Source organism: Scatophagus argus, chromosome 23 (assembly GCF_020382885.2).
Source record: "Scatophagus argus isolate fScaArg1 chromosome 23, fScaArg1.pri, whole genome shotgun sequence".
Classification (NCBI taxonomy): Eukaryota; Metazoa; Chordata; class Actinopteri; family Scatophagidae; genus Scatophagus; species Scatophagus argus.
In genome coordinates, this window is record NC_058515.1 from 9,757,848 (window position 1) to 9,768,577 (window position 10,730).

The 10,730-nt window shown below is 42.7% G+C and overlaps 2 protein-coding genes across 3 annotated transcripts; both read right to left on the reverse strand.

The window, feature by feature from the left end:
- Positions 1 to 3,821: 3,821 nt before the first annotated feature.
- Positions 3,822 to 7,664, reverse strand: LOC124054378. Of its 2 annotated transcripts, XM_046380310.1 has the most exons (3): positions 7,353 to 7,664; positions 7,159 to 7,229; positions 3,822 to 6,739 (listed from the first exon to the last, which is right to left on the reverse strand). In XM_046380310.1, exons 1-3 carry the CDS (start codon positions 7,379 to 7,381, stop codon positions 3,876 to 3,878), a joined length of 2,964 nt encoding a protein of 987 aa, XP_046236266.1. In that variant the 5' UTR covers positions 7,382 to 7,664; the 3' UTR covers positions 3,822 to 3,875. The 2 variants fall into 2 exon arrangements, with proteins under 2 accessions (XP_046236266.1, XP_046236268.1); XM_046380312.1 differs by lacking the exon at positions 7,159 to 7,229.
- Positions 7,665 to 7,799: 135 nt separating this feature from the next.
- Positions 7,800 to 9,105, reverse strand: si:ch73-335l21.4 (E3 ubiquitin-protein ligase-like). Its single transcript, XM_046380314.1, has 2 exons — positions 8,530 to 9,105; positions 7,800 to 8,205 (listed from the first exon to the last, which is right to left on the reverse strand). Exons 1-2 carry the CDS (start codon positions 9,002 to 9,004, stop codon positions 8,147 to 8,149), a joined length of 534 nt encoding a protein of 177 aa, XP_046236270.1. The 5' UTR covers positions 9,005 to 9,105; the 3' UTR covers positions 7,800 to 8,146.
- Positions 9,106 to 10,730: the final 1,625 nt, after the last annotated feature.

Consider the following 10,730-nt stretch of genomic DNA (forward strand, 5'->3'; position numbering starts at 1 on the left):
CTCAGTGTAAACACACCTACATGCACCTATTGGCACACAGCAGCAAAAACGGACTCAATAACCTCACTTGTTTACACACTGCAGGGTGGATACGGGAAAAGCACAGTCTCATGTGAATTAATCCAATACAAAAAGCTCAACACTGTGATAACAGGGTAAACTCCATTTGCCGACAAAGATTTCGTGATATGGTGGAAAGCTCGTAGCTGCTACTAACAGAATGGGCTTTTGAACTTTAACTTTTAAAAGGATTTTTGCCAGGCTTTTTTGTAACAAAGAAAACACTTTTACTTCTTCAGATCTCTAAAAATCCTCCAGATTTCTCTGAGAAGGGAAAATCCCTTGTTGGTGCTTAAATCAAGATATTGTTTAGCTAAGTTGTTAGGCCTCCCTGATCTTGACCTTGTCAAATGATGAAGCTAAACTCACACTCATTAAATATATTTATCATTTGTTATGTGAAATAGATAGTCTGTTTTAGTTCATGAATGCTGTTCATTTTTGAAGATGTAAGGCGTGGCTAAACCTTGTGTTTTACAACATAAGTTCATCCCCAGGGTTATAATGTTTCTCTGAACATTCCCCTTGACTTAGAAAAAAACACTGCCCACACCCTGTCCACAACATGTCAAAATCATAGTGCACAGCTGTTCTCCACTGTTTATGGCACCTGTTTGAGCAAGTAAACAACAAAGTAAAAAAAAAAAAAAGCATTTATATAACTTTTAATTATATTGAAAAGAAAAGCTGACAGCAAATATAAATTTAGGATAAGACTAAAAGATTTGAAGACCTCCCCCTGCTCCAAATGAGTCAGACTATTTTATCTCTCAAGTGGAGGTTCTTTACACGACTGGTAAGCCCAGTGAAAACATATTTCTTGTACTGGTATAAATCTCCACTCAGATGTACGTCTCAGCCTCTCTGACTTTTTATAGTGTTTATAACACTGGTCTCTGGCCTTATGGAGCATGTAGAGCCCATACATGCTGGCACCAATACAGGAAGTCTTCCTGTCTTTATGACTTCCTCCATGGCGCAGACCACAGGAAGCACGCTGGATGTAGGACACGGAAACAGCTTTTTGCTCCCATAACACAAGTGGGAACGTGAATACAGGCACTATTCCATGCTCTGTAATTGTTTCCTTCCTGTCATTCACGTATTCAATTATATGGTAGAAGTTGGGTGTTAAGATACAGAAAGTTTGCCTGCAGTAATTGAGATATGTGTAGGACCAGATTTTTCCACAGTTTTCCTTTGGAAAGTTGCCATAATAAACCGCGTAAGTAATGCTGCAGGTACTTTGGCTAAGGTAAACCCACTGTATGCTGACTGAGCCAAGAAAGCCCTGGATTACAGTCTGTACACCACAAGCTGCTAATCCTCAACTTTCCATACAGGAGCAAAGTTAAGCACTGTAGACTCAATAAAGTTAGTTTACACACACAGTCATGGTCAAACAAGTTGATCCAATGGTTGAATCCAGGCCCTGCTTGACATGTGAGGTAATCTGATCCACAAATGCCACAGCCGATGAAACCATTTTCTAATGTATTTCCAGCTCTCTCTTCCTCGCCGCCCCCTCTTTCACATAGTGTACTTAGCCAAACAAAAAGCCTTTCTCTGTGCCCCCCCCCCCCCCCCCCCCCCCCATCAGCTAACGCTCACCCCCTCTCTCCTCTCGCCTCATGAGGGAATGTTTGCCATGATTGTGGATTTGTCTTTATTACACGCTGCATGCAAAATTAGCTCTGTTGCCCCGTAGCTCCTGGCCGGTTTGAGAAAAAAGGAGGTTAAAACTGTAAAAAAGTGCCACATGGAGTGAGTGAGGGAAAAGGAGGAGGGATGGAGTTGAGGAGGGCGTTTTGGGGGAGTGGTAGAGGGGGACTATGAGGCCTCTGTGCTTTATTTTCCTTGAAAGCTCCCTGAAAACCGCAGACACATGGTACAGAATTCCCCTCACAGTAGGAGAGGGGGGAGGGCCAGCTTTGCAAAAGAACACCACACCGTGTGTGATAAACACACACACACACAGGGAATGTTATAGGCGAGTACACACACTTGGAAAGGAAAGGAGTGTGTGAAGCAGATGCACAAGTACTCAGCTGCACAAAAGGCAGAACAGAAAGAGGGGAACTTTGAAGGGGCCGGCAGGCCAACGCCTTGACATGTCAGCATGCGGAAACCTGAAAACATCACCTTAATACCTCTCAGCTCTATGGGAAAGTGGACAGTCCCACTTTCCACGGGTATTGGTATAGTGGTGGTGGTGGGGCAGGGGGGTGTTGGGCTTAATCCAATGTACAATGTGTTTAACTTTGACTGGCAGATCCCTGAAACCCTCCCACCCTCTCCTCACTGTGGGGCTCCTTTGAGCTTGTAGACTAAGCATAGAACTGGTATTTAGGTGAGGCTGGTTGACAGGAAAAAAAAAAGTGAAGGGTCAGGTGGTGTGAACGGATCCGTTTGGAGCTGTGATGTGGGCTTAGCGTGGACCCAAGGCCCCTGAAACAGAAGACTCAGTTGGCTGACTGATAAGGTGGAAGTGAAAATGTTATTTTTTCTCTCAGCTGTAATTTTTTTCCCATCCATAACAAATATTGTGCAATTTATCTTGTCATCTGTTCCCTTTGCTTGTAGTCCAACATGACAGCACAGCATAAAACCTTGAAGGTCCAGTGCTTGAGGTCACACGTCGGATGATAAAATAGGTGAGTAACGCCATCTAGTGGAATTTCTGGCATCTGCGTTCGCTGTAAATGCAGATCGGGACACTATAGGTATAATCCATAGCCAGTTCACCTGCACTAAAAATATAAGACAAGATTTGACTGACAGCAATGGTTAACAAACATATTCCATTACAGTCTGTATTTGGTTTTGGGGTTAAATCAATAAGGGAAAACCACTTGATGACTTGTTTTCTTTACTTTGTATACTTATTAATGGCTTGGCAATTTCACAAAAAGACTTTCTCACAAATGGAAGAACACGTTTTTCCACAGTGTGTTAACCCGGAGACCAGCATGCTGAAACCCTCCTTGAAAGTTCGAAAGAGGAGACTGGAAAATCTGTGTCAGCACGCTGAATAGCCACTGCCTGCCTGGAAAATGAGGACACAAGGAATGGGAATACATTCAATTTATAAAAAGCCTCAAGTATGACCTTCCTGCGTTTTCCCTCTTCGTGCTCAACATTTCATTATGCAGATCACTTGCCAAATGAGGCAAATGTTAAGCTCACAAATGCATGTTTGACCTCTATCGATTTTTCCACTCATCATAAGGTTTCAGTTTCTCCCGGGAGAGGAGGCGACTTGAGGTCTGACTCGGAGGCTGTCATTTAATAAAAATTCTGTGTTGCCCGACATGATTTACAGTACATACTATTTTCAGACAATTCCCAGCATTTCTCATAATCCATTTGTGATAACAGATGAGTGCTTTTTACCCCAGTGAATGAGACAGTGGAAATACCAGATCTCTTTGAAAAGCCCATTCATTTTTTAAAATGTGTACAAAACAAAACAGTTGCTTTGTTTAGTTTTCTGCTAATTGAATAATCAATTAATCGACTAATAGTCAATATATGCTTGACTTAGCTTGGCTCAGATCAGGCCTGCAGCAGGGACATCAGGAAGTTACAGATCCCAAAATGCTAACTATTCCTGTGGACTAAAAATCTATACTAAGAATTATTTATCAACATGGTGTTTCAGAAACACAATTGGATAATTAACACCAAATGTCTCAGACTAAGAAATTGGTGAAATTATGAAAATAAGTATTAATTCTGTCATGAAGAACATCACAAGCAGGCAACTTTTCCAGCTTTTATTGGTTCAAACCACTTAAAGGTTCAACAGGTTTCTCTCATGTCTCAGTGTGGGACAGTTTCATGGACTTGAAGGACATGTTTCCAGTTGATATTCGTAGATAATCCAGTTCTAACAAGTCTTCACTGGGTCCCTGACCTGTGGTATCAGTTGAAAAAACTGTAAACCCCCCACTTCCACTTCCTTCATTATCCAGGAATAAACCAGATGTGTTCATGTCGCTGTCAACTTCTGGAAATCTAACAGCCAACTTGTTTTTCTCAACACTACTAAAATCTTCCCCCTCATCTTCAGCATGCGCTTTAGGACCTCCGCTTATGTTGTCCTCAGAGCCTGAGCTCCACAGACCTGCCCCTTCTGTGTGCTTGGTCTTAGCTGTACTGGATGGAAAATAACGTCGATCAGATGGCATGACTGGTGTCTGCGTTGTCGCTCCGACACCACTGAACGAAGCACTTCCCAGAATATCGGCGTATGTGACAGCTTTGACTCCGACAGGCCGCTTGGGCAGCCTGACGATGGCCCCATTGGTCACAGAGGTAGATTCATGGAGCTTTTTGCTATTAGTGAGTTCTCCTTTCACACGTGTTCCTCTCACGCTGTTGCTGATGGAACTGTTGAACAGTCTTGCCTTCATTGCAGCAAGTTTGGTTTTGCTGGGTGGTCTTGGCTCAGATTTTGTGCCGGATTCAACTTTAAGGTCCCCTGCTGATCTGGGATAAGCCGAGGAGACAGTGTGACTTGCTGATGCAGTAGTTGGGTTTTGTCCATTGTGCGTCCAGCGGGCTTTGCTTCTAAAATTTCCAATTCTCTTTTGAACAGGGTGGAATCCCAGATGAGTATAGATTTTGGTGTTCTTTTTGTATTTATCAGGTGTAAATCTGTTGACTGCTTCAGTGCTCATGTCTTTGCTTAGCTCATCGTGACTTATTGTGGCCTCGGTTTTATTGTACCACCTGTGAATCCTGCTGCTTTTCGGTTGCCAGACCTGTGATCTTGTAAGATTAAATCCCTCAAAAGCCTGTTGGACTGGGACAGACTTGTCTGGCTCATTAACCGAAGGTTTGGCTCCCTCGAGTGGTCGAGTATCAAATCCTTTGAGACCAAATATTCTTCTGTTGATCCTGAACTGTCTGCGATCTGGACTGCTGTTCACACCGGCATCACTTGCAGGCAGCAGAGGCTGTGCATCCTTAAATCCCGATGTGAACGGCCTTGGAGTAGTCGTTTGTACACTTTCCAAAGTGGCAAGCGAAGGTGAGGAATAATCTGTGGTTATCCTCTCAGGTTTTGCTGGTGTAGTAGATACCTCTCTCTGGCCAAAGCTGTACTTTGGTGACAATGACGGGTATATATTTCCAATTTTAAGCTTTCTTTTGTGCAAGCTGTAGCGTTGAGAGTTGGTCCTTTCATTAAGGTCACTGGAGGAGAGATTAGATAGCTCCTTCACTGCTCTCCATGTAGGCCTTTTAAATCCTCTGAAGCCATAGATGCTTTTTGTGGTTCTTGCAGGTTTGTAAGCGTGCTCTGATCCTCTTGTGGTTGTATTAACCAGGCTACTTACAGATTTCTTGCTGCCACTGGCATAGGAGCCATTTAAATCTACATGAGGTGTGGGGACAAAACTTTCCTTGATGTTGTCTGTGGCTGCAGAAGAATGTATGGACGTTTCAGTTCCTGCTGTGGCGCTGTGCTGGTATTTGATGAACCTATCTGCCTGAGCTTCATACTGGGCCACATTAGCTTTCTGATACAGTGGGTTGACATAATTGAAATTTGCTTGATTAAATCCCATTAGGCGTGGTACTTCCCTGGCTGGCTCTTCTCTCTGTGATTGTTGTAACTGTTTCAAATTTGCAGAAAACCTGTCAGAAATTTGTGCACCAGAGGCCCTTTGCTTATATGGTGTTGTGGAAAAAACATTTTGTCCATTAGCAGTGACTGTATTAACTATCTCATCTCCACCTAAAGAGGTCTGGGAGTCTTTGAACAGATACGATTGGGCCTTTCTGAGTCTTGGCGTCTCACGGCTACTCATCGGGTGCAACCCATGGGAGAAATCTCTGATGGATGATGCCGGCTTTTCTGTGTTAGGATTGTTTTTAATAACAGAGGTGTGTAAGATATTGCTGACTGATTTTGCATGAGGGGCAGTTTGACTTGCTAAACCAGTCCTGCTGGATGTACTCCATGGCCTGACAGCTGCAAGCTCATTTGTCTCTCCATAGCTGCTGTAGTGGCCTCTTGAAGTTGGCAGCAAAGTACCCCAGTAACTACCAGTCTGTGAAGAAACAGGAAAAGAGCCAGAGGGTCGCCAAACACTTTTATGTTCAGCCACTTTTGGAGAGTCATTTCTCTGAACTTTTGCTTCGTTGTAGGATTTCTGAGCATCTTTGGGCTCCCAGACTTGAAAAGAACGAGAGCTCTCATGAAAGGGGCTGGCAGCTTCTTTGCGAGATGATTTTCTAACTATCACTGACTGTGGATAATAGGATTTTCCGCTTTGGGCTTCTTCGTGGGAGAGAGGGTGGTCATTTTTTCTGGATTGCTGTCTGTCAAAGCTTTGTCCCGTGTGCTGAAAGTCGCTGGTGAAAATGCTGTTTGACGGCAACACTTCACTCTGCACTCGAGTTATTCCTGCTTGAGACTGTCTGTAATCTGGGATGTTTTGATTGTAACTAAAGCTACTTTTGGAAAACCCTGGAAGGTTTGATTGATGGCCAGTGATTGTCAACACTCTTCTATATTTTCCTCTCATCTCGGTTTCACTATTAGTTCCAGTCTGGATTCCTGTTTCAGCTGATGGCAGAGTAGTAAAGAGGGAATGTTGTTGATTGTATGGAGCATACACCCGTCGCAGGATGTTGTGCTTCACCCGATTGTCCACTTGGGTTGTTATGGCTAAATGTGGAAACGAATGGGGACATAAGAAACAATTCAGTGATACAGGCAAATATCTAATCGTCTACCAAAAAATATCCCTCAGGTTACATTTTTTGTCCAATTCTTTGCAGCTGTGTTACTTGGTTAAATGGTTGATGCTCATTTTAGTTTGATATAATCAAAAGATGCTTTGCCGCAAAGTAAATTTACAGATCTGTTTATGTAAGTTTCTATAAATCTCATAACAATAAAATCCTTATCTCTCTACATTTTGCCACACTGCCAAGAGTTGGCTTGCCAAATTAAACACATGTATGAGAAAACATTGACTCTGACCTCATGGCATTTTTCAAAATGCCATTAAGATAAGCATTAGCTCAGTGAAAGTGCAGACACAGCAGTACGGACCTGGCAGATACTGGCCTGTTTGCACTCACCTCTCGCAGCATCTGAACACATGATACCCGACATGACAACAGCACAGACCAGCACAAAGTCAAACAAGAGTCTGCAGAGAAGGAGTATTGTTGTGATATATGGGAATCATAATCCTGTCAATCAAAAATAATCACCATCCCTTTCCAAGTTTCATGACTACACGTGCAAGCGGCTGGTAAAATGTGATATTTACCTGGAGTAGAGAGCAGAGTTTTCTAACATCGTGGTCAGCTTCTTTCCGAGTTTGAATGGTTGTCAAAAAAATAGAAAAAGAAAAAAGAAAGAAAGACTATAATACTAAGCTGTACTGTTGTCAGTCTGTGTGTTTTACTTGTCAAGCAAATGAGTCATTGGGCTTTGACGCTCCGCTGCTGGTTGAGAGTCTGATTGGAGGCAATGCTGTTCACCTGGCCTCAAGTAAGCCACTTCCTGGAACCATCTGAAGGGGACTGATGCCATTTTAGATCATTTAATATTTTAGCATTTCTTTAAATATTTGATTTCATCTGGTTTTTGTGTATGCACAGATTCACAGCAAGGCCATAGTTTGTTTGTTTTAATTTATATAATGCACACACTGTCTCACTCAAACTCTCATAGAAAATTCAGCACGCAGCCACAGAAAACTTCAAAGTCAGTGAAGAACAGAGCTTATTTATTTTTCCGTAAATAGGTAACAAATATAGAAAATACAATCATGTAAAGAATAAATAACATATATATATAAGTGCGTTAATGGACCAAAAAACTCAGCTGCCACTCTCAAAATTCACAAGTTTTTCTCATTTGAACACATCAGCCATGACAGTCATCATTTAAATGAGCAATCAGAAAGCTGAAAAGCTAACTTAAATCGTATTGATGTTCATGTGTCTTGCCAGCAAGGTTTCATCATCATCGTCGTCGTCATTTGTTGCATCACGAAATTTTATCCATTGAAAATAAATTAAGTATCACATTATCCAGGGTTTCTTAAGCTGTAGACTCCTAAAACATGTAACAGGACATCATGGCGAGGTTCCTCATGTCATCACCGGTTATACAGTCTGTTTAAAGGAAAAAGAGCACATGAGAATTAGTTATTGTGGATACTTAAATAGATAAAACTACACATATGATCTTCATGTATTTTGCCTAATTTCTAAGACACATTTCTGAAAAGGCCCAGTAAAGCTGAGCCTGAAACAAAAATCCTAAACTTTGTAAAAGTTTCTAATTCTGTCAGCTTTGTAGCTTTAAATAAAACACATAGGGACGTGTTTTACTTAAAGCTCTAAAGCCGTCGGTCACTGTGTTGTGGTAACCTCCAACACAAAAGCTTGTGCCAACATTTCAACAACTTATAAACCACTTCTCAACTTGTTACTTACTTTCTCCACTCCTCTGCCTTGAGCGTTTCCCGCTGATCTTCTGCCAAACTTTCCGCCAACACCGCCGGACCCTCTCACCTCTGGAGCCCTCTGACGCCTCACTCTCCTCGGCTGGAGTCTCGGGAGGCGTCGCCTCCTCGCTGCTGTCGTCGTCACAGCCGTCCTGAACGTGAGCCGCTTCCTCCTCCTCAGGGTCGTCCTCCTCTTCGTCGAGGACCCCCGCAGCCACAAGCCGCTCCAGGATACCCTCGTCCACCCGTAGCTCGGCTCTCACCTTCCCCTCTCCGGAGATGGATGTGGTGTGTCGGCACAGCGGGCAGAGGATTGATCTGTCGGCCTCGTCGGGTCCCAGGGGTCGTGAAAGGGCCAGAAGGCAGCTCTGGCAGAAGCTGTGTTTGCACTGGAGCTCCCGGGGACACCGCCGACCTGCGTTGTAGATCCTGTAACAAATACCGCACTCCAGCTCTGAATACATCCCGCTGTTTGATCCGGTTCTTCTTCTCTGAATGATGTCCAAGTTTGAATGAAATTTGGTGGTGAGCTGTCCGGACTTATACCTCAGACCGTGAGGAAGTGCGTGGGAGAAGGAGGGACTCAGATCTGAGCTAATCTAGTCTAGTCTGAGCCAAATACAAACATAACCCATGAGTCATCAAGATCAAAATACACGTGATGCAATGAAAGGGACACACACACACACACACACACTATGACACACACCAGCTCTTGTGTGTCGGCAGAGACACAGTCAAAGATTTAACAGGATAGGAACACAGCCAGCTGCAAGCTGACACAAGCAAGTATATTGTGTTGGTTAAATAAACGAGTGTTTTCTCAGAGAGGCCATGAAGTTCAGGGTCCTTCTGAGGATTTTCCCTACTTTATCTAACTTGAATTTGTCAGAAGTCCTACCCATGTTCGCCCACACCGACACGTTCATAGTTTGTAGTTTCGTCCTATCACTCATGGGTGTGTGTGTGTGTGTTTGCGTGATCTGACGTAAGCCTTTCCCTCTCCATGGTAATCCCCAAACAACCCTCCTCCCTTCAGTTGTGTCTCCTTTCATGGTGATTTCCGTTGAAATCCGGCCAGCATTCACAGGCTCTCTCTTGCTCTATCTGTGAGCATAACGTGTGACCTGTGTAGTCTTTTATGAGCTCTTTGTAGGCCTTCCCGCTTTCTCATCCAGCACTGTACTTACTGTAAGGGTATTTAGTCATGCAAAACACAACCTGAATGACCGTAAATGAAATTGTTTACCCCCCCCCCCCTTCAAAGAAAAAATTCTGAGAATAATCTGAGGAAAATGTTCCAAGGGATGCTTGAAGCAATTATTTACTGGACTCTGTAGCAAGATCAGGCATGTGTTAAGATCTTTATCAATTGTTTATGATAATTATACTCTATTAAAATCAAAGGGGCAGTTCAATTCAGTTCCCCAAATCACCTCTTGTTGTGAAACTACACCACATCACCAAGCAGATGGGAATGTGTATCCACTCATAAAGGAGAGGCTTTTCCTTCTGTGAGGTGAAAATAGTTCCTACACGAACTGCTCACAACAAGGTCTGTGGAATAACCGGGTCAAGACTTCTGAGACATTGCTGTTGAGATTTTTGTATGGTTTTTTATGCGTTTATGTATAAAATGTGTATTTTTGATGTTGGGGTGAACTGCCCCTTTAATACTCAGGAATGTGGTTTGGAATGTGATTTTCAGTACTGTCAGGTGTGACCTTCAGCTCACGGTGGTTGTTGTTGTTGTTGCTCTCAAATGATAGTTTTTGAGGTGAAACATATGAAAAAGGATTTAAATATTTTGTTAAGTCTGGTGGTTGTTAAACTTTCTCACATAGCAGTGTACAATTCTCATGTCTGCTTAATTCATTATAGCGTTTTAACTCTTTGCTGAAAACTTAAAGATCCATTCCAAAGTTTTCACCTGACCACAGAGTACGATGCTTAGGAGTAAAGTAGCCTGAGAAGACTGCAAAATAAGCTAAAATCCCATTAATCAGTGTTGAATGTTTAATGACAGTCAACTTAATAGTTCTGATTGTAGCCTAGGTTGTTGCTTTGCTTAGTATATTATGATATTGTATATTATGACAACTACCTGTGTATCATGTTTATATTATATCTGTAGCATAGACACCTGTACATACCCTGTACATACTGTAAATTATTGGATATCTGGCACTT

What these genes read in the sequence shown, in the direction of transcription:
- LOC124054378 (XM_046380310.1), bottom strand. Translation starts at nt 7,381, where the DNA reads ATGTTAGAAAACTCTGCTCTCTACTCCAG. An exon ending in AACTCTGCTCTCTACTCCAG is followed by an intron (nt 7,230 to 7,352) that starts GTAAATATCACA and finishes CCTTCTCTGCAG; the next exon opens with ACTCTTGTTTGACTTTGTGC. An exon ending in GTGTTCAGATGCTGCGAGAG is followed by an intron (nt 6,740 to 7,158) that starts GTGAGTGCAAAC and finishes TTCCACATTTAG; the next exon opens with CCATAACAACCCAAGTGGAC.
- si:ch73-335l21.4 (XM_046380314.1), bottom strand. Translation starts at nt 9,004, where the DNA reads ATGTATTCAGAGCTGGAGTGCGGTATTTGTTACAGGATCTACAACGCA. An exon ending in AAGGCAGAGGAGTGGAGAAA is followed by an intron (nt 8,206 to 8,529) that starts GTAAGTAACAAG and finishes TCCTTTAAACAG; the next exon opens with ACTGTATAACCGGTGATGAC.